The 24,358-nt window shown below is 28.2% G+C and overlaps 1 protein-coding gene across 4 annotated transcripts in view; it reads left to right on the forward strand.

The window, feature by feature from the left end:
* Window positions 1–24,358, forward strand: part of Pdp1 (PAR-domain protein 1) — a 93,001-nt gene that overhangs the window by 65,411 nt on the left and 3,232 nt on the right. For 2 of the 4 annotated variants that reach the window (XM_064356782.1, XM_064356771.1), the window contains 3 exons: window positions 15,731–15,906; window positions 15,961–16,138; window positions 19,596–19,849. In XM_064356782.1, coding sequence (XP_064212852.1) covers window positions 15,731–15,906; window positions 15,961–16,138; window positions 19,596–19,849 — 608 coding nt within the window. The remainder of the gene's footprint in view (window positions 1–15,730; window positions 15,907–15,960; window positions 16,139–19,595; window positions 19,850–24,358) is intronic. The other 2 variants (XM_064356772.1, XM_064356777.1) reach the window with 2 other exon arrangements.

Genomic DNA, 24,358 nt, shown 5'->3' on the forward strand with positions numbered 1-24,358 from the left:
TTTTTTTAAATGTTCAAAATTTTCATACACTAGTCTATGAAATTGATTACGTGAATTACAACCTAAATTACGAACAAGGACCTTTTTTTTATATTAGTTTATATTTTTATTTTATTTATTTTTTTATTCATTTTTTATTAGTTTTTATTTTATTAGTTTTGGGGCCAAGTTACAAAATGAACTATTTTTTTTAATATGAAACCTCTCCTATCCGGAAAAAAGTACAGAGGTTCAGACACAAGCAATTTACAACAAAATGTACAATTACTTATAAAATACGTTACAAAGTAAAGAACTAAAGCACCAATTAAAATGTTAGCTTGCTTCTGAGATCATATTTTAATTTTGTATAATTGCTAGAAGAGTCAATATAACCTGATCTTCTTTATCACCATCCGAAAGTTGGTCTGATACTTTTGATCATCCTGTCTGAGGTTAAAATATTGTCAGACATTATACAGGAAGTTCTAGCGAATGAGTAAATTCTATTATTGACATTAAAAGTGGTCAAAGGTCTAAATATATTTGTGCAAAAATGATAGTAGATAAGCTTTGCGTTACTTAAAATTATTTACAAAAGTATACAGAGTGTTATAAAAACCTAATTGTAAACTTAGCTTATCCTAAATGAAACACCCTATATTTTTGCATTTTTGAGTGTGGCATTTTACCTAAACTTTTACTGGTAGTTTGTTGAAATAACTTAAAAATTAAATCAAACATCCTATTTTTGCACTTAAAGACAAGACCTTTAAATCGTTTATGAGGAAATTTTTTATTTCTAATAAAAATATTATGAATATGAAGATTTAATACTGAATCTACATTTATTTTCAATTTGTTTCCAGCACGTTATATATTATTTTTGTAATGATTTTTTTTATTTCTCAAAACTCAATATTTATTTTTAGATTAACTGTACTTTATTTATTTGCATACATAAGATAAAACAGATTTGAGCTGATCGATAGAAAGATAAAAGTCTAACAGCTACCAAGAAATCATTTAAGAATTTTTTTCTTCTCTAAAGTTCTGTTTTCTTTTTTTGTATTTTTTGTACTTTTGCACACTAAAATTTAATTCGTTGTTAAAAGTTAACAACGCGAATGGTGCTTAATTGCGGATTAAATTAATCACCGGTTTACAGAACGTTTTAGTCGCAATTAACTTTTAATTTTGGAGTTAAGTTGACGATTGTCAGTGCAATTAAGTTTAATTCAGAATTAAATTTTAATTTCGCTTTCTGTAAACCGGGCCTAAAGTTTTTAAGTTTTAGAAAGATTCTGAAAAAAATCACTTGCATAAAAAAAGAACACAAAGGCTGATGACTGTGTGTTTTTAAGTTTTTTGAATACATACAGTTAAAATTTACTTGTATCTTTTGCAGATTCACACGTGAACTGTGACGCTTTATTTGCATCTAGAAAATGCGTTGGTTTTAATCCCATTGAAATACTTAATAGTTGCTATTGTTGTAGAGACATAATTTTGTTTGTCGAAAAAATGGCGTGAAAGTTGTGCGGTTTATTCGTTTTAAATAAATGTTATGAAAATGGATGTAGATAACTGTGGGGAAGAGAATGTTGAAACTAAGAAGTTACCACACCTAGCGAGACAACTTCTTATGTTTTTATATCTGTTATATTCGTGATAATAGTAAATAATTAAACTAAATAACATTTGTCATAATTTTCGTCATTAGTATAATGTATGTGGTTCATTTTGTGTCAAATGGAACAAATAATAGTAGTAATTTATAATCGCAAGTGTGTTCTAATGCAAATAAGTCACGAGAGAAAACGAGCGTTATTCCTTTTTATTTGGCAAAGAGAAGGTTTAGCAGATTTATTAAATAAATTAAAATGTATTTACAAACAAATTGATAGAAAGATAAAAATGTGTTGTAGTTTCTTTCCTACGAACAGCCTTGAGTTGCTGCATCGGTGTGGATCTAAGAAAGCTTATGGCGTCAAACACTTAACATTTTATGATTTTATACCAAGACACTTTTTATAACGATTACAGATTTTATGGCAATTTGTTATATTGTCAGGATTTTTCTGCCTTGGGCAAACAATGGTCAAGGATAATGCCATTATCTGCAATAATTACTTTTGGTGTTTGATTGAATTTTGCTTGCTGGATGCGCCAAAAAATCATGAAGTTGTAAATTATGCGTTGCGGCAAATAATTACGTTGTCATGCGTTGCATTTTGCAACAAGATGAACTTGAACAAAAACAATGACATTGAAAGCGCGCTGGCAAAGACATGAATGAATTTGATTTCATCATTTGTTGTGTATAGTGCACCGAAATAATATGCACATTTTTAATTGATTCGTTAAATAAATTAAGCTGTTTTTTTGGTCAATGACTATTTTAAACTCTATTATTTAGTCGGGTTGTTAGTGTTACGACCTTTAGCGACGAAAATTTTATATCATTAAGAACTGAAAAGTCGTTAGTGTTGAGGAAACAAAGCATCTGGTTCAAGGATACACACATGCAAAATTGCTGGGAATCTAACATTAGTTCCTGAACCGTGACAGGATGATGTGACATTTTCATACGAGTCGAATTTATTTCGGATGATTTTGTGTGAACTACACCTCATACATGGTGACCCAGCGGTGTGTAATCGGTCTATAACTTTTTTGGTATTTGAAATATTGCCATGACGTTTTTATTATCCGATAGAGCGACTTAAAATCCTCAAACTAAAAATATTTTTATTATGCACAGGGTGTTGAATACAGGGTGGTGAACCAAAGTTATATTTTTTTAAATGGAACACCTTATATATTTTTGCATAATTGGATTCTACGCAAAAAAATAATGTAACTTTATATAAACTATTATGGGTCTATCTCTTTTCGTTTCGGAATTATTCAACTTTTCGTTATAAAAAACACCAATTTTTCAAAAATCACTGCAAAGTCGCTTATGAATATTTTCCGATAAATTTGCAACAGAAATATTCAGAATACCTTGTAGTTTTAGTAAATTGACAACTTTTAGTTAAAGGATGCAGATAATATACAGGCTGTCCCAAAACGCAAAAAGCTAAATAACTCATTTTTTTCAAATGGACCACCTGTATTTTATTGTATCGAACGCATTTTTGATAAGCCTTCTAACGGTATGGGGTTTGCATAGCAAATTTAAAATATTTTTCGAAATTGTTCAAAAAAATATATTTTATTACAAGAAAATTCGTTAGCCTAGAATTTGATAGTCAAATGGTATTTATTTTTTGACATGTACTAATGTGACTAATTATACAAGTAATCTAATTAAGACCTGATACATAAATGAATTTCACTCATCAAGAATTATTAATAAAATAAATAAAAAAATTATTTTTTATTTTTTTGAACACTTTAAGAGATATTGTAAATTTGCTATAAAAACTGCATATTAATAGAAAGTTTATGAAAAATGCAATTGACACATGTAAAGAAATACATGGTGTTCCATAAAAAAATGAGTTATTCAACTTTTTGCGTTTTGGCACACCCTGTACATTATTTCCGTGTTTCAAGTAAAAGTCGACTATTTCCTAAAACTACAAGGTATTTTGAATTTTTCTGTTGCAAATTTGCCGAAAAATATTTACAGGCGACTTTGCAGCGATTTTTCAAAAATTGGTCTTTTTGATAACGAAAAGTTGAATAATTCCGAAACGAAGAGATAGACTCATAATAGTTTATATAAGGTTACATTATTTTTTTGCGTAGAATCTAATCATGCAAAAATGTATAGGGTGTTCCATTAAAAAAATGTAACTTTGGTTCACACCTTGTATACAACACCCTGTGTACAATAAAAACATTTTTGGTTTGTGGACTTTAAGTCGCTCTATCGGATAATGAAATCAGAATCGCAATATTTTAAATAATAAAAAAGTTATAGACCGATTATGCACCCCTGGGTCACCCGGTATACTAGATAGTGATGAATACTAGGGATTTCCTTATTTGCAATTTTAAATTCGTTTAACATCTCACTCAAGAGTACTAACTAAATTTACACTTTTACATTGTGTCATTGTTTGATATATCCAGACTCCGTAATGCAATTTTAATCAATTATGTGTCTTGGAAATTCTATTTGCTTCTTCGCAGAACTCGAGTATTTTCCATCTAGGGAAAATTTTCTAGACTTCGTGACTTTATGAATTAGGCATAGGTACTCACAAAGACTACAAGTCATCAAAAGTGAACTTTTTAAACACTGTTGTCTGATTGATGACTTTCTTAAATTTCAAAAAGTTACTGAAACTTTAGGAGGAATCTTCTCACCTTTGATACAAAAGATACTGTTTATCAAATCATTAGCTGGATTTGTTCGTTAGTGTTTTAATATTGTTGGTTTATTTAATCAAATGATTTAATTACACATACATAATTAAGGTGAGTTAATTATGGTGCATTGCTGACATTTCATTAAATGCAACCAAAAATTCAAACCCCAGCTTTTACTGGATTTGTAAATTGAAAAAAAATATAATGTATAATTATAATTACAATATATTTTGTTTTTGTTTTTGCAAAGTTTAACACAAAATTGTGAACAAAAACAGGTGCTTTTTTTATTATGTGGAAGATGTGTGAAAAATGTTTAAATGTCTGTCATCGCAATCTAGAAAAATCTAGTGACCTAAAGTGAACGCTATTTTTAATTTTTGGTAAAACATTAAATTGGAAATGTTTTTTTCAAATGAACAAATCAGAAAATCGTATGAAATTTACAAGCGTATACCTAGACCTGAAAACTACATAAAACCTGAAAAATACAAGCTAAAAGTTTTTACTAATCTAATGACTTTAATCATCTGAATTCAAGAACCTGAAAAATGCTTTCAAAAAGGTAAAAAGCCGACTAATTTGCTTCCCTATTCTAAAAACACTAGAAATAGAAATTCCGAATTCAGAAATACTCAAGAAATTCTAATAAATTTTAAGTTTAGATTTAAACAAATCTCAATTAAAAACGAATACTTCAATTAAGAATCTGAAATGTAAATTCAAATACAAAAATTTTAAAATCTAAAAACCTATAAAACTTAAATGCATCTTTGAAGACTTTCAGGAACATTTTATAGTGTGAAAAATGCTTTCAAGAAGATAACAAATCAATCAGCGAACTCAAATTCTGTTCAATTTTAATTGTTTGATTAATTTGCAATCAAAAATTTAAAAATTTTATAAAACTAAATACATTATAAACATGAACTTGGATTTCTAAAAATTTTGCACAAACCTGAATTTTGGAAAATAATTATACTAAAAAATCCAAAAACTAGTAAAAGCCTATGTAGTGTTTCAAGAACTTTCCTGAAACTTTCAGTAAACCACTGCATTCTGAAAAAAAAACATTCCTGAAACATCTGATAAAGCATAGGTCGGAAAATCTGAACTGAAACACTTTCCTGAAAAATACTGAAGAATATTTCTGAAATATTTAAATAAACCACTGATTTGAAAACTTGAAAGTATTTAAACCTAAAAACATTAAATAAACCATTGTTCTGAAAAGCTGAAAGTATCTTAGTTGAAAAACTTTATAATTTCTTTTTGTTGTGTTTTAAGGACCCGAAAACCTAAAACTTAAAAAAAATGCGGAACATTTTCAAACATCTAAATAAAGCACTGGTATGAAAACCTGAAAGTATATAAACTGAAATCTTTTCCTGAAAAAAAAACAGGTGAACATTCCTGAAACATTTAATATTAAACTACTGGTCTAAAAACCTGAAAGTATTTTAATTGAAAAACTTTATGATAAGCAATACGAAAGAACCTGAAAACCTAAAGCTTACGAGCGAGCATTTTAAAAACATTTAACAAACCACTGCTCTGACAGAAAACCTGAAAGTAAGCAGAAAAACTTTCCTGAAACAACTAAATATACCATTCGTCTGAAAACCTGAAAGTATCTTAACTGAAAAACTTTTTATTGTTTATTGTAATGATTCAAGACTCAGAAAACCTAAAACTTAACGACAGAACATTTCTGAAACATTTAAATAAACCATTGATCTGAAAATCTGAAAGTATCTAATTTTAAAACTTTCCTGAAGAAAATTGAAGGACTTTCCTGAAAAATTTAATTAAATCACTGGTCTAAAATCCTAAAAGTATTTAAACTGAATAATCTTTCTGAAGCGTTTAAATAAACCGCTAGTCTGAAAACCAGAAAATATCTTAACTGAAAAACTTGATTATTACTTATTGTAGTAGTATTGCTTTTTAATCAAGAACCTGAAAACCTAAAACTTAAGAGCGAACATTTCTAAAATATTTAAAAAAACCACTGATGAAAACCTAAAAGTATACAAACTGAAAGACATTCCTGAAGAAAACTGAAGAACATTCCTGAAAGATTTAAATAAACCACTGGTTTGACAACCTGAAAGTTTCTTAACTCAAAGACCTAAAGTAAACTGAACAACATTATTAAAACATTTAAAAAGCCCGCTTATCTTAAAACCTGAAAGTTTTTAAACTGAAAAACTTTCCTGATACATCTAGGTAAACTGGTCGTAAAACCTGAAAGGAAGAAATTGAAAAACTCCTGAAAAAAACTAAAGAACATTTCTGACACATTTAAATAAACCACTGATCTGAAAATCTGAAAGCATTTAAACTGATAAACTTTCCTGAAACACCTAAATAAACCATTGGTCTGAAAACCTGAAATATGCTTTCAAAAAGGTGAATGTTCTAATAAATGTGATAAATGTGGGTTTACAAAATATTTCTGTCATTATGTTAGGCACAAGAAATGTATTTTTGGTCAAGAGTTTTTCCTACCACTCCTGATATTTAGCTGGGATTAGTGAAAAACTCTCAAATTAAATTTAAAAAAGACAATTATTTTTCGTTGTGATTTCAAAGAACTTGCGTCTAGATTGATTTCAAATTTTGCAAAAAATTTTCGCGACGTAATATTTCAAAATATTTTTTTTATCTTCTGTTACATGATCTGTACTTTTTGAAACACATTTTTTCAGTTACTTTCTCCTTGACTCTATTTGTTCGCAAAATTTTTATTTAAATTGATTGACCAACATTATGTCATCACTGTTTAGTCGAAATGAAACCAGAAAGATAATTTAAACTGGCATATTTTTAAACATATCTCCACTCTCAATCGAAAGCGAAAAAGTATGCAGACGCTCACGTCTCATTTAATTAAATATTGAACGTTGACATTTTCACGTAAAATGCGTCTTGTCCCACTTTTTAGCGCGAAAAAGTGTTCACTATTTTTAGTCTTTTAGTCGCGTGTTAATTATCTCCTTACTTGTAAAATATTTTTGCACACAAAACCAACCTCTTCCTTGAAGCCATCCAATGGCATTTTTTTGTTTGATCTGCGTGGGCTTTACCCATATCAACAATGACTATTATTTTTCATGCTTTATAGTCGAGTATTAATTACATTCAAATGCAAAAACACGGTACACGAGCCTCCTCCCGTTGTGCCCACGGCTCAAATCATTCTTCGGCCCTGAACCACTCCATGATTGACGTTAGAACAATGATTTTTGACATTCGTACTTTATAACTAAGCGGCAATTACTCATCGACTAAACACCAACACATTTTTCCAACTTCAATATCCATAATATTCTTGCTTTGATTACTTGCGATGGTGTTAACAATAAAAAAATTAAAAAAAGTTTTTTTTAGAAAAAAGCTTTTACTTAAAAGATGGACTAAAAAGTAAAAAGTTATGTTTTTCTATCAGAGGAGAATATTTTTGCTTACAAAAGTTTTTATAAATCCTAAAATTGTAAGCAAAAATATTCTATTCTGATAGAAAAGTGCATCTTTTAAATGGTGTTAACAATAAAAAAATTTAAAAAAAAGTTTTTTTTAGAAAATAGCCCTTATTTCAAAGATGGACTAAAAAGTAAAAAATTATGTTTTTCTATCAGAGGAGAATATTTTTGCTTACAAAAGTTTTTATAAATTTTAAAATTGTAAGCAAAAATATTCTATTCTGATAGAAAAGTGCATCTTTTAAATGCTGTTAACAATAAAAAAATTAAAAAAAAGTTTTTTTTAGAAAATAGCCTTTATTTCAAAGATAGACTAAAAAGTATAAAATTACGTTTTTCAATCAGAGGAGAATATTTTTGCTTACAAAAGTTTTTATAAATTTTAAAATTGTAAGCAAAAATATTCTATTCTGATAGAAAAGTGCATCTTTTAAATTATGTTAACAATAAAAAAAATTAAAAAAGTTTTTTTAGAAAATAGCCTTTATTTAAAAAATGGACTAAAAAGTAAAAAATTATGTTTTTCTATTAGAAGAGAATATTTTTGCGTACAAAAGTTTTATAAATTTTAAAATTGTTAGCAAAAATATTCTATTCTGATAGAAAAGTGTATCTTTTAAATGGTGTTAACAATCAAAAAATTAAAAAAAAAGTTTTTTTAGAAAATAGCCTTTATTTAAAAGATGGACTAAATAGTAAAAAAGTATGTTTTTCTATCAGCGGAGAATATTTTTGCTTACAAAAGTTTTTATAAATTTTAAAATTGTAAGCAAAAATATTCTATTCTGATAGAAAAGTAGATCTTTTAAAAAAAGATTTTTTCTAAAAAAAATTTTTTTTATTTTTTTTATTTATTGCTTTTTAGTCTTTACTTATTCGAAACGTTTTTTTCTCTGAGATTTAGTTTCGCCATATTATTGTAACACCATTGCTTTGCTGATTTGTGCAAACTTCCTTAGTGGTATGTGATAGAAAACAGCTGTTACCATTAAAAGAACATCCTAACCTCTGTTCTGTGTCTATACTCCAAGATAAATGAATTTAAAAAAATAGCGACATTTGTTTGTAACGAAACGTAATGAAAATAATTAGGTATTAATATATTTCCCAATGACCAACATATCGTTAATGTTGGTATAAGTTACGGTATGTTCACATCGAAAACCCATTTGTAAAAATAACCCAAAATTTTAAAACCTTATTTACCTCTTTAAGGGGTATTTAACCACATAGGATTGCATTATCACACAGATTACGTAAGTATGCAAAATTTCAGTTCATTGGGACAACGGGAACCCTTTCAAATTCGGCTCCAAAAATATGAAACAGACATACAGACAACAAAGCAAGTTAAATAAAAGCTTTTAAAAATAGAAAGGGAATTCATTGATTATCGCCAAAAACGGTCCTGTCATCATCATCATCATCATTGAAAGGTATAGCCATGACAGTTAAACTACCAAGGATATAAAGTACACAATTAAATCTCTTCGCATGGTGTTATAGAGCGATAAATCAAATTTATTGCATACGAGTTAGGTCTCCTTACGTTTTAGTTTAGCTAGCAGTTCAGGTGTGCCGCCCTCACAAAACCTCCTTGACCTTACTCATATCGTGGGAGGCAGGACTACCAATACATTTACTTCCTTGTATTATTATACTCCACGAAATCGATTGCCGCGGAATTTTAATCAGAGGTCTTTGTCTATCAAGATTTCGGCTGCTTCTTTACAGTCTGACGGTTTATATTAAACGTGTAATCATTTTTTAAGAGAATGAAACTGAAAATCTTTCCTGAAATATTTAAATAAACCACTGGTACGAAATCTGAAAGTATCTTAATTGCCAAACTTTTTTGGAAAAAAAAAACTGAAGGACCTGGTTGAAGACCTGAAAATATGTAAACTGGAAAACTTTCTGGAATCGTTAAATAAATTAATGGTCTGAAGGCCTGAAAGTGTCTTAACTGAAAATATTTTTTTAAGGAACCAACGGGAATAAAGCAAAGTTGAGTGAAAGTACTTTGAGCTAGACGGTTAGTTGCAGTCAAAACATGATTCAGATTAACATAATGTTGTTTATAATAATTAATTAAAATATAATTACGCGTCGGTTTTTGACGTTGTTCAATTAGTATTATTATACTTGTGCTATTGACTGACACTAACTTCCAATTTGCGCCTAAAACTGATCGAAAGTAAAGATAACAAAGAAAATAGCCACTGCTATGTGCAACCATTTTTCTAATAATAATAATAATAACAATTTATTTCTATCAATTTATACAGATGTAGTAACAAAATTGATACGAAAAACGTCAGTATTATACACAGAAATAACAATAACATAAAAATAATTTTAAGACATAAGTCAAAAAACCTGTCTATTATAGAATTTATTTAAAGTATATGGTTCGAGATCCAAAATGTAGTCAAATATTTTTTTTTTAATAAATTTAAATTGCAAGGTGTGCGTAGATGCACAGGTAAACTATTGTATAGTTTTATTCCTGCATAATGAGAATTTTTTTCCGTCAGCGTAAGTTTGTGTCTTGGTCTTGGTAGGTGTTGTAGTTATGGTCGTTAGTGACATTAAATAGTAGATTCTGTTTAAAGAAAAATAAAAGTAATCTACATATGTATAAACCAGTTACTGTCAAAAAGTTATTGCTTTTGAAGATGTTCCTACAAGTTTCATTATATTTTAAGTTAAACATAGTTCTCATGACTTGTTTTTGAGCAACAAATACTTTTGATATCTTTCCACTTTGCCCCCAAAATATTATACCGTAGCTTAGTAATGATTGAAAATTTACGAAGTATATTATTCTTAGTTGTTCAATGTTAATGTATTTTTTTAAAACACGTATTGTAAAATGTACTGAGTTTAATTTTTTTAATAAATTATCTATATTAGTCCAGCTTAACTTATGGTCAATGCATATTCCCAGAAAATTAGTTTTCTCTATTAATTCAATTTCTTTAGATAATATTACAATTTTATTCGGTTTCTCTGTATTCTTTTGATTACATATTGCAAAATGAATGCCGTAGGTTTTTTCAAAATTTAACACTAATTTATTTTCTTTAGACCAGTTTATTACCTTATTAATGCATATCTTTGCTTCTTTCATTGTATCTGTCATATTTTCACCCCAAATTAATATGTTTGTGTCATCAGCAAAGTTAACTGCACTATTGCTGTCTGAGACTGTTAAAATGTTTAATAGGTCGTTTATATAAATTACGAAAAATAAAGGCCCTAGTATGCTCCCTTGAGGTACACCTTGTTTAATTAGAAGTTTATTTGATGTACATACAGTACTGTTTTTTGTTATTGTGACCTGCTGATACCTATTATTAAGATAAGATGTGATCAACTTTAACATAATTCTTTTTATGCCGTATTTCTTTAATTTACTTATTAGGATGTTATGATCTAGGCAGTCGAAGGCTTTGGAGAAATCTAAGAAAATTCCAAGAAAAAAATTTAATTTTACTGCTAAAAGTTTTTTGTAAAGCAGTCGATGAAATTTATTATGTAATGCGTACATAGAGCATTTTTATTCGACTTTTTTTAAAGCAATAAAGACTTATACTGCAAATTGCTAGTATTTTGAAATTTTTACAATTTCTTGCTTCATAACATCAATTTAAATTTGTAAACCTTAAGAAGACAAATAATTTTTCATTTGCAATTATTTAACTATTTAATTATTTACTTATTTATAATAAAATTGAAACAAATCGATATCAGAGGGAAAGAATCAAGAATGTAGTACTATGTAAAAGGCTAAATCAAACTTTGCAAATCGTATTTTTTGTAATATAAATTTAAATTTTACTGTTAAAAATATTCCGTAAAAGCAGTCGATTATAATATCTTGAATATAATTCGTACATAATGCTTCTTTATTTGAATCGTTTTATAGATAATAATGACTTATTAGATAATTAGCTATTATTTTGAAATTTTTAAAATGTTCCACTTACGAAGCTCATCAATTTAAATTTGCAAGCGTAACGAATCGATATCAATATTTTTCAGATATTTTACTAATCGCCAGAGTAAACTTACTTGATAGTATTAGAGGCGTATGAAAAAATAGTCTAATTTCTTTTTTACCAAAAATCATTTATTTGTAATTAAATTGAAACAATTCGATGCCAATTTTACTTCTCCTAAATGTTTAGAAAGGCAGAGGAAATGAAATCCAATCAAGGATGTGATACAGTGTAAAAGGATTCTTAATTCAGTAATGAAACTTATATTTTAAGGAAAGCTTCTTTAATGAATAAACTATTCATTAAAATTGCAGGAGAAATTAATTAAAGACAATTTTTTATGTACAGTAGTTTACTTATTTATGTTTAGATTAATATTTTTATTTACTATTTATTTAATAATGTAGAATTCAATGCGCTCTATTCATTTTTTGAATCGATTGTATTACGTACAATTTTAGAATTTTATGACGTTTTTTTTTTTTATTGTTATCGAAAAGGTGTCTTGAAAAATCACACTGAATTTCAAATAAATTCCAATCTAAAAAGCTTGTAGTGTGTTTATTGAAACGTAACAATCTGGAAACCTGTGTTTTTATAATTTTTCAAGTGGATTCAAGAATGTGAAATTTGCTTTGAAGAAGCAAAAAAATCGAATAAGTTGGTTCCAAATTTCAAAACACTGGAAACAGCCAGAATTACAAAATTAGAAAAAATCTCAGAACACAAATAATTTCTGATAAAGTCTAATAATTGAAATTAATTCACAATCACTAATTTTTAAATCTCATCGAACGTTTAAAAGTACAACTTGGAATTCTAATTCTAAAGTCAAACTAAAATTGTAGTGTTTCAAAAAATTGAAAACCTAAAACCCAGGGCTGAAAACCTGAAAACTAAACTGAAAAACTTTTATGTAATAAAATAACACTAATAACTTTAAACAAAAAGGGGAAATATAGAACCCAATGCACCCTATTCCTTGTTTAAACCGCGATTATATTAAAATTTTGTGTGAAGTATTTCCTTTTTTTTTAATAATATCGTAAAGACATTTTAACTAATAATCACTGTATTAAATTGTGGCGAGAATTGTTCTTGTTTTTTATATTTCATCATTTTTAGGAACATTTTATTAGATTACATTACATAACTGTCGCTTTTCTAATAAAGGTTTTTTTGCTGTGGCTGATAACAGTCAGCTTTTTAGAAATTTTACGAGTACTATTTTTTAAATGTTGAAATTTTTCTGGTTAGTGGGGGAATTCAATATTGATATTTAATTATATTGATATGTAAACCATTCTTTCGTTCGTATACCAATAAATTAATAATTAATTTGATTGTAATTAAATTATCAAGTTGAGATCTTTCCGTATGTTGTAACAATACGGAAAAGTCGCAAGGAAACAGCTGGCTTGTCTGAAGAACTCTTGTCACCCTGATAATGATGATGTTTAGTTATTGGAGTAGAAAACAATAAATTCAGTAACGTTACGATTTTTTGTTCATTTTTTCTTCAATCGTTTATCAATTAGCTTACTATTGTGAGTTTTGTATTTTTTTTTATTACAAAGTAGTAAAGTTTTGTTGTCTGTTTTATTTCCAGTAAGAAAAAAAAGCATTAGGATAGACTAAATCAATTGAAAACACATATTTTTATATAATTATTTGTTTTTTTTGAGTTTAAATAATTTAATTTATTCACAAATACGTATACAAAAATTGAGTCTGCTTAAAGTATTCTTTGCTGGATCTTAAGGACTTAAATATCCAGAAATAAGCTTTTTAAATTTGCTTAGTTTTTTGCTCCGTGCATGTGAATTTTTTCAAAATTTGTCTACATTTGTATATAATTTGAAATATTGAATATTAATTAATCGAAATTTCTAGTGTCACTCTTTTGTGCATAAATACGTAATGTCCAATATCATGTTGTGTTTGTATGTGACTTTTTTATTTTTATTTAATAATTACTCTTTCATGTATTTTTAACACAAAACAACATATCAAGCATCCCTCAGAACGATAATATTTTTTGCAGCAACTTACCATTTGGTTAATTAATTAATTTAAGTTATTAATTGTTTTTAGAAACAGTAGCCAGGACATTTTCAATGAAACAGGATTTTCCTAGAATGAGTACAATAATTATAAAAGAGCAGAAACGTACTTCATCTTTGATATCCCCATAAAACGAAAAATGGAATCACGTTTTAAATTGATAAATCTACAAGAATATAAGAAATACGCCTGTTTTAATTACTTACATGTAAATAGCCTTATTTAGAAGAACTATTAATGGGTTTCAAACTCGTTCTTTATAGCTTCGACTCGATACCTAGGTCCATAAGATCGATTTCACTAGTGATTTCCCTATTTGAATCAAATGAAAAGTTAATTACTGATTTCCGTAAGTTTGATTAGTAAGTAGTGTAATTTTAGTTGTTATTTATTTTCTAGTCATCTTCTTGTTTCAACAAGTCATTTTCTATTTTTTGTAGCTGATCCACTCTAGTTTTTTTAATGGAAACGATTAATTAGGTACTTAATTGTGATATTTATGACCATTTGTGATTTCAACCCACGCATTATGTTTCCGGTGGAAAGTACTTCTAGTTTTTGTAATATGTACTTAATTAAAACAAATGCATAATAGAATTAAAAAAACACCAGAAACGTTACTTTCTTTGGTTCGTTAATTTGTTGTGAACATTTCGGAAGTAGCTCAATGTTTGTCTAATAACTCTCTGAAGGGCATTATATAATAATGCTTCCTATAAGTATGTCGGTATATTTTTTAGTTTTGGAATATCTGTACCATTGTCTTGATCTAGAATTTTTTGCAGAAAAAACGCTTAAGAGTGTCTGTCTAACACGCAAGGTGTACAGTGACGATCAAAAAGAATGACAACCCTAAAACCGCATCCACAAATTTTGTAGATGGCTGAATATTGTGTAGCTGGACAATTTGTGAACTAACCTGTTTGTCGAAATTTATGACCTAAAAGATTTTAGGCTATCAGGCCCGATTGATAAAGATGTCATTCTTTTTGATCGTGACTGTATAGAACTTGAGCCCCCTATTTTCCTAAAGTTTGTTTTAATTTAGCATAATTCATACAATTCATACTTCCTATCTTGTATAATAAAATCATTTTTTGTTATTTTCTGACAAAATCAAATAAAGTTTGCATTCTGAAAATATTTGAGAAAAAACAAAAAAGCCCATAGAAGTGACTGTGGGCTCATAATTTTTTTACAGTCGAAGTTCCTTTCGACAAGCTTTACTACCGCAAAAATCAGGAATAACACAGAAAAAAGTTTTTTTGTAGAAAGCTTTGGAAAAAAAACGCCAATTTTTTTTTGACAAACTAGATTTTTGTAGTTCTATATCTATTTTTATAACTTTTTCTTGTTTTGTTTTGCGAAGAATAAACTTCTAGCTGGGGGAAATGTAAACCTTTTAGACCCAAATTTAATGAAACGTCCTAAATCTAATTTGTTTAAAAACAAAATTGTTGGCGTTTTTTCCGAAGCATTCTTCGCAAAAATGCTTTTTTCTTAATTTTAATTAGGATGTAAGATTCGATCATATCAGGTGATAGATCATCGTTGTAATCAGAGATAAAAACACTTCAAAAATACAAAAAGCGAATATGGCTTCCAAAAGAAAAACTATAGTTGAATGTTGTAACTCTGACATCAAGAATGCCTTGGAAAATACGACGACGTCTAGTTGTTTTAGTTTTCAGTTTAGTTTTAAAAACAAAAATTACAAATTTTTTCCATCATTTCTGTGGATTTTTTCCAATGAACTTGTTCAAAGTCATGAAGCCGGCGCAAGTTTGCTCTTGTGTTACTGATGAACATCAAACAATTTGCTTAGTTCGATCTTTGTTTGGCTTATTCTTGACGTTTTGTCTTTCCTTCCAGGAAATAGCAAACCAACTCATCCTCACGGTCACGGCCACTCCACGATCAAAGATTTAGCAGGGAGCATATTAGGTGATGACAAAAAAGACGATGGAGAGCTTTGGAACAATGTTGAGGCCCAAACAGCATTCCTCGGACCTAATTTATGGGACAAAACATACGAGACCGATCTTAAAGTAATTTTTTTTTCTAATAACTTGAAACGTTTTGCTAAACGTTTTCGGTTGCAGTACGTGGATTTGGACGAGTTCTTGTCTGAAAACGGTGTCTCGATGGATGGTTTGGGCTCACATGGCTCACTGGGGCCCTTGGCAAGCTCGCATCCTGTGCCTAAAAGGGAGCGATCGCCCAGTCCCAGCGATTGTATGAGTCCAGATACCATAAACCCCTCATCACCTGCCGATTCAAGTAAGTTCAGTGGAGAAAAAAAATTTTTTTTTTGAAAAACTAACGATTTTTAAACTATTATTTCGTCTGAATTTTTTTTTTAACTGAAATGTGTGAATATTTGTAAATGTTTCGGAATTTTTACATGTAGGGTAGGGTGGGGCAACTTCGGACATTTTAGAATTAAGGCCTTTTGATACAATTTCTTTGAAAGTTAAAACCTTATTGAAGCGAAATTTTGTTAACTAGATTACATTTTAACTATCTTAAAGATAAATTTTAATGCTCAACATTTATTATTATTTTTATATTCTAGCAGAATATTTCGTCCGAAACTTTTTTTTAACTTACACGTGTGAATGTTGGGGGATTTTTAGATGTAGGGTAGGGTGGGGCAGCTTCGGACATTTTGAAATTAAGGCCTTTTGATACAATTTCCTTGAAAGTTAAAACTTTATTGAAGCGAAATTTTGTTAACTAGATTACATTTTAACTATCAAAGGTAAATTTTAATGCTCAACATTTATTATTGTTATTATATTCTAGCAGAATATTTCGTCCGAAACTTTTTTTTAACCTAAATGTGTAAATGTTTGTAAATGTTGGGGGATTTTTAGATGTAGGGTAGGGTGGGGCAGCTTGGACATTTTGAAATTAAGGCCTTTTGATACAATTTCCTTGAAAGTTAAAACTTTATTGAAGCGAAATTTTGTTAACTAGAGATTACATTTTAACTATCAAAGGTAAATTTTAATGCTCAACATTATTTATTATTATCATTATTATATTCTAGCAGAATATGGTAGGTTCGGACAATAGTTACGGAGCGCTAAAACATTGAAGAAAAATTTTTGTAAACAATGGAAAATAAATATTTTTCTGAAAAAGACGATATTTCTACACTCCTCCCAGCCGATGGTCTCCTCTTTTTTTAAAGAGGAATTTTCTTCGATAAGTTTTTTGTTTTTTCGTACAAATAAAATTTGTTTTAATTTGCTACTGAAGAACAACTACGTCCACAATGTGTCCCACCGTGGGGCACATCCAGACAAATGCATTATTATATTATTAATTATCAAATTAATACATTTACTCAAAAATTTTGAGTATAGTGTTTGAAAATTTTTACAAATATTTTGAGTCAATTGTATAGGCTCTTCAATCGTTTAAATTGCGAAACAATTTTAAAATTTTTTGGAGGGTTTAATAAAAAAAAAGTCGTCCACAGCTGCCCTACCCTACCCTATTTATACAGTGCGGCGTTGATATAGACAAGATATTACGAAAATCATTCAGAATATATTCCTCAATCGAAAAAAAAAAAGTTTTGGTAACGAAATAGTGTTTATTAATAAGTTTTTTAATAAAAACATGGGGAGGGAAATTTCCAATGGTAGGTGGAAGGACTACTTCCTTCTTTCTTACTACTTGTAAGAAAACTATAAAACTATAAAAAATAGTTATTTACTATAGAAGACGATAAAATTTTATTTGATCTTCGAGAGCGGTGAATTTTATCGGTTTGTATAATACAAAACTTTTTTATTTCATCGTTCACTATTTCGATTGCATTACTGAGTTATTTTATTTGACACTTATTATAAACATCAAAAAATTCAACAATGAAAAAAAATCAAAAACAGAAAAATAACAATGTTTTTTTTTTGCAATAATTTGACGGTTTTGTTCTATAAGACGTCAGGAAAAAAGCTCTTTCTTTCAATAATAACCATTGATTCCAAAAAATTACTGACAATTTGTTTAGTACAAAAATTCCACTACTTCTGATTTAACTCTCTTCCGGAGCTTATTCTGTTGCAAAATGTTTAAAACTTAAGGGGCATTATTTGTTGTTACTATAAGAAAAAAAATTAAATTTTAACAGTCCTTTAACAAAAGCACATAGTCAGTAATTGCGATGACCAACCTATTACATACTTTTTGACAGACTTTTTTTTTCTTATTTTAATAGTACCTTCTTTTATGTTTTGGTACAAAGATAAAGATAAAAAGTTATGAAAAATTAAATGAAAAACAAAAGTTAGCGATAATTAGTAATTATACACAGAGGGCTTTCTTCATATTTTTTGTTTTATTTTGTATTTTTTATGTTTTTTGACTTTTTGTCGTGACGCTAATTATTCTTAAAAAAATATAAAATAAGACAAGACCAAAAAACAGATTTTGTGTGTATTACTTTATTAGTGTTATTACTGATAACTTTTTTGTTTTATTCCTAACAACAACAGAAAAAATGTTAATTGTTATATATTTTGAAAAATTAGAGCTTTCAATAGTGATATTTTGACCTGACTTAATTGGTTGATCTAGTGTTTTGAATTTATTTGTTTTTTTAACAAAAGTAGCCTTTTTGAAGACGTAGAACACTAGATGTATAAAATTTTCACCGCTTCAAGAAAAAATTTCCAACTTAGAGCTGTTGATCAGAACGTAAAAAGTGAAGCAGTTTGCTTTAATATTTCAATAACTTGAAAAATCTGGAAGGAGCAGCATATTTTTTGTCTGAGATTATAACAGGGTGTTTCAAAAATACCGGACAATCTCTCAGACTGAATTAAAAGTTCCTATGACAAAAAATTGTTTGAGCCTTTTTTCACGAGATAGAGCTTTTGAAACAAAAAAGCACAAATCGATATCGTTGCTAAGGAAAACAAATTAAAAAATATATCAAAACTTAGCTTGTGCTTAACTGAACGTCTTTTATCACCATACGAGAGTTTGTATGTCACTTTTGAATCACCCTGTATACTTTCTTTCTAATAAATAAGTACTACATATTTTCAAATCTCGAAATTAAAAAAAAGTAACATTAAAAAAGATACTAACTTTAAATGGTAATTAGTTGAAAGTTTTACTTTTCTACCAATATTGAAGCACTAAAGACACTTAAATATTTATGTTATTGGAAAGATATACAGTTTTATTTTTGTCACCTGTCGGTTTCCGATAAGAAAATGAAACCATATTTCTAATACAATTTACATTAAACTATTTTTTTTAATATGTAGGTACACTTCCTTCAGCTGTGTCCATTTAGCTGAATTTTTTTTTTTTAATATTAAATATCAATTTTTTCCTAGTTTAAAAAATTTGATCTATAAAGTAATAATTAAATAAATCAGTAAAAACTCAGAAGCGAGTAATTCGTTATTATTTCCCAAATCTCCATCCATATAATTTAAGGTAACTTATTTTAAGTTATGCCGTAGCGATTTCGTTGCACCTAGCGCAAATTTAGCTCTGTTGTTGCGCCTCACATGTTCCACTTATTACAGAGCTCAATTTGCGCCGAAAAGCCTTATTAAACTTCAGAAAAACGAGTCAGATTTGCCTCTTTTTGTCCTTACTAGATTCATTCATAGTAGAGTGCTTGAGAAATTTAGTAAGGCGCAGTGAGAGAGAGTAAACATAAAAAGTATTGTGTGTTGTGCACAATATACTAATGTCTAAAATGCAGTTTTTTCTGAAGCGTTGTCAATGGCTTCGAGTTGTCGCGACTTCGACCCACGGACAAGAGCATTTTCAGATGAGGAGCTCAAGCCGCAACCCATCATCAAAAAGTCCCGCAAACAATTCGTACCAGACGACCTCAAAGACGACAAGTATTGGGCTAGACGTAGGAAGAACAATTTAGCAGCCAAGCGGTCGAGGGACGCCCGCAGGATGAAGGAAAATCAAATCGCACTTAGGGCGGGATACCTCGAAAAAGAGGTAAGAGAATAAACAGAAATTTCGGTAAAAATGCAGAAAAAATACCAGTTGGTTCATTTTTAAAACATTAAAAATTACATTATTAAATCAAATTAAAAGATATAAAAGTAAAACAGCAATTCCATTTTAACGGACGGGACACTGCACAAATTTTTTATATTTCATCTTCAGTTTTTATGAACAGTGTCAGTAGAAGTCAAACTGTTTGCAACCTACAATTAGAGCCACATTTGTAAAATTTTAAATACGAGCAGGAAAAAATAATATAAATTGATGACGGACGGGACACAAAAAAACTAACTAATTGAAACTAACTTTTGAAACCTCGAAACTGAAGAACATGGTAATGTGTAACGACCTCTGAATAATTTACTTATTGTTTATACATGACGGACGGGACAAAAAATCTTGGGTGTGAAAATTGCTCTAAAAAAGTTATTCAGAAAGGGTTTAATTATTGAAGACTTTAACAATATTGAAATTACACAGTGGAAATTAAAAATTTTTGCTTTTGTTTAACAACGTAAGAAATATGAACAACATTTTATGTTTGCGATGACGGACGGGACATCAAAAGTTATAAATAATAAAGATAAAAAAGTGATATTACTAATAAATTTACTTACCCATTTCGATTTTTTAAACTACCAGAAACTAGAAAAACACTAAATTTTCATCCAATTGCAATAAAAGTTTTGAATTTTTTTGAGGAAATTTTGTAAAATAATCGATTACTATCTGTTTGAATTACATTACGAAAAACTAACAATATTTTCGAGCCAATTAGGCTATTTTTCAGGCTGTTTTTATGGTAATTTTGCAAAAGTTGCATTTTTGACTTAAAAAAAAACTTCAAAAAATACAGTACCGTGAAGTATTGTAAGTTTTGATTTAGTTTTGTGATTTTTTACACTTTCGTGGAAACTTTAATCTTAAAAATTGTATGATTTTTTGAGGAAATTTTGCTTAATCTTGAATAATTGCCTTTTTGAATGAAAAGCGTGCTAATATAACGACAAAAAGGGTAAATTTGTATCATTTTCGATCCATTAGTTTGATTTTTTCAAGCCGATTCAGCGAAATTGTGCAAAAAAACTGTCGAAAATGTAAAAATTGCTTCATTTTTAAATCATTTCAAAAAATGTCGGTTAATTGTTTGTGAAATTTCACGAAACAATTACATTTTTGAATGAAAATGGGCTTAAATATCTCAGAAATAAAAATAATTTTATGTTTTTTTTGTTGATTTTTGAGAAAATTTGCGGAATATTGCGTTTGTGTAAAGCGAGGTAAAACGCTTGAGATAGCAAAACATTTTATAAAATTCGGTGGGGAATTCTTTACCTTTAACAATTTATTTGAGTGAAAAAGCAAATTTTCAGGAAAAATTAACAGTTTTCCACACTTAATAATAATAATAATAATAATAATAATATATTATTTAATATATTTTATAATTATAATAAATTAATAATACCTTTTCGTAATTAATATTGAAAATTCGAAAATTTTCACCGAATTTTGCAAAATCTTTTGTTCAACTAGACATGTCTAGAATAAAAAACACTATTCCTATTTCGTTGCACAAATAGCTATTACGCTTAATTTGAACGAAATTCTTCAAAATTGTCATACTGTTTGCAACCTACAATTAGAGCCACATTTGTGAAATTTTAAATACGAGCAGGAAAAAGTAATATCAATTGATGACGGACGGGACACAAAAAAAAACTAACATTCAAGGTGGAACTTTTTGAAACCTCAAAGAACGTGGCAATGTGTAACGACTTCTGATTAATTTACTTTTTGTTTACACATGACGGACGGGACAAAAATAAATTTATTCAGAAAGGTTTTAATTATTGAAGACTTTAGCAATATTAAAATTACACAGTGGAAATTAAAAATTTTTGCTTTTGTTTAACAACGTAAGAAATATAAACATTTTATGTTTGCGATGACGGACGGGACATCAAAAGTTATAAATAATAAATATAAAATAGTGATATTACTAATCAATTTACTTATCGATTTCGATTTTTTAAACTACCAGAAACTAGAAAAACACTAAATTTTCATCCAATTCCAATAAAAGTTTTGAATTTTTTTGAGGAAATTTTGTAAAATAATCGATTATTATCTGTTTGAATTACATTACGTGAAACTAACCATATTTTCGAGCTAATCAGGCGATTTTTCAGGCTGTTTTTATGGTAATTTTGCAAAAATTGCATTTTCGAGTTAAAAAAAATTAAATAAAATACAGAACCGTAAAGTATTGTAAGTTTTGATATAGTTTTGTGTTTTTTTACACTTTCGTGGAAACTTTAATCTTAAAAATTGTATGTTTTTTGAGGAAATTTTGCTTAATCTTGAATAATTGCCTTTTTGAATGAAAAGCGTGCTAATATAACGACAAAAAGGGTAAATTTGTATCATTTTCGATCCATTAGTTTGATTTTTTCAAGCCTATTCAGTGAAATTGTGCAAAAAAACTGTCGAAAATGTAAAAATTGCTTCATTTTTAAATCATTTCATAAAATGTCGGTTAATTGTTTGTGAAATTTCACGAAACAATTACATTTTTGAATGAAAATGGGCTTAAATATCTCAGAAATAAAAATAATTTTATGTTTTTTTTGTTGATTTTTGAGAAAATTTGCGGAATATTGCGTTTGTGTAAAGCGAGGTAAAACGCTTGAGATAGCAAAACATTTTATAAAATTCGGTGGGGAATTCTTTACCTTTAACAATTTATTTGAGTGAAAAAGCAAATTTTCAGAAAAAATTAACAGTTTTCCACACTTAATAATAATATTAATAATAATATATTAATTAATATATTTTATAATTATAATAAATTAATAATACCTTTTCGTAATTAATATTGAAAATTCGAAAATTTTCACCGAATTTTGCAAAATCTTTTGTTCAACTAGACATGTCTAGAATAAAAAAAACACTATTCCTATTTCGTTGTACAAAAAGCTATTACGCTCAATTTGAACGAAATTCTTCAAAATTGTCATACTGTTTGCAACCTACAATTAGAGCCACATTTGTGAAATTTTAAATACGAGCAGGAAAAAGTAATATAAATTGATGACGGACGGGACACAAAAAAAACTAACATTCAAGGTGGAACTTTTTGAAACCTCAAAGAACGTGGTAATGTGTAACGACTTCTGATTAATTTACTTTTTGTTTACACATGACGGACGGGACAAGAAGTCTTTGGTGTGAAAATAGCTCTAAAAATTTTACTTAGAAGGTTTTAATTATTAAAGACAATATGAAAATTAGACAGTGGAAATTAAAAATTATTGGTTTTGTTTAACAACGTAAGAAATATGAACAACATTTTATCTTTGCGACATCAAAAGTTATAAAGATAAAAAAAGTAATACTGCTAATCAATTTACTTACCGATTTCCATTTTCTAAACTACCAGAAACTAGAAAAACACTAAATTTTCATTGAATTGTAATAAAAGTTTTCATATTTTTTGAGAAAATTTTGCAAAATAATCACTTATTATTTGGTTGAATTACATTATCGCTCTTGAACGTAAACCTAACGATAATTTCGAGCCAATCAGGCGATTTTTTAGGGTGATTTATAGAAATTTTGCAAAAAAAATTGCGTTTTTAGCTTCAAAAAGTACGACATCGCGAAATAATGTCATTTTCGATGTAGTTCTGATTTTTTACACTTTCTCCGCGAAAACTTTAAGCTTAAATTTCTATGATTTTTTGAGTAATTTTTGACAAAATTTTGCTTAGTCCTGAATAATTCCTTACTAATATAACGACAAAACGGTAAAATTGTATCATTTTCGATCCAATAGTTTATTGATGTTTCAAGCCATTGTAAAAAGTGCTTCATTTTTAAATAACTTCAAGAAATGTCTGTTAGTTGTTTGAGTGAAAATGGGCTAAAATATCCCAAAAGTGAAAAGAATTTATTTTTAGATCGAGTTTAATGTTTTTTTTTTTTTTTTGGTTGATTTTTGAGAAATTTTGCAAAATTTTTGCGTTTGTGTAAAGCCGTGTAAAACGCTTGAGATAGCAAAACATTTTCTAAAAGTCGGTGGAAAGTTCTCTAACTTTCAAAATATTATTTGTGTGAGAAAAAAATCAAATTTTTTTAACTGAATTAAGAGAAAGTCGCAATTTTCCACCTTTACATTAATAATACCTACTCGTAATTAATATTGAAAATTTGAAATTTTTCACCAAATTTTGCAAAATCTTTTTTCCAACTTGGCAGGAAAATTGATTTTTCCTGTTCATGACGCTTTTTATCTTGACTTTGTCCCGACAAAAAAATCTCAACTTCTAAACTTGCATTGTCGATTATTCCTAGTTTTTGAAATATTTTTTTTTAATTTATTACACAAAAACTAAGAATCCTAGAAAAATAGGACCTTCTCCACTCTAAAGGGAAAAGTTCAAACTTAAACGTAGAAAAATTATGAAGTTTGTTAGAAGTTAAATAACTTGAAAAAAT

This window comes from Tribolium castaneum, chromosome 1, assembly GCF_031307605.1.
Source record: "Tribolium castaneum strain GA2 chromosome 1, icTriCast1.1, whole genome shotgun sequence".
NCBI lineage: Eukaryota > Metazoa > Arthropoda > Insecta > Coleoptera > Tenebrionidae > Tribolium > Tribolium castaneum.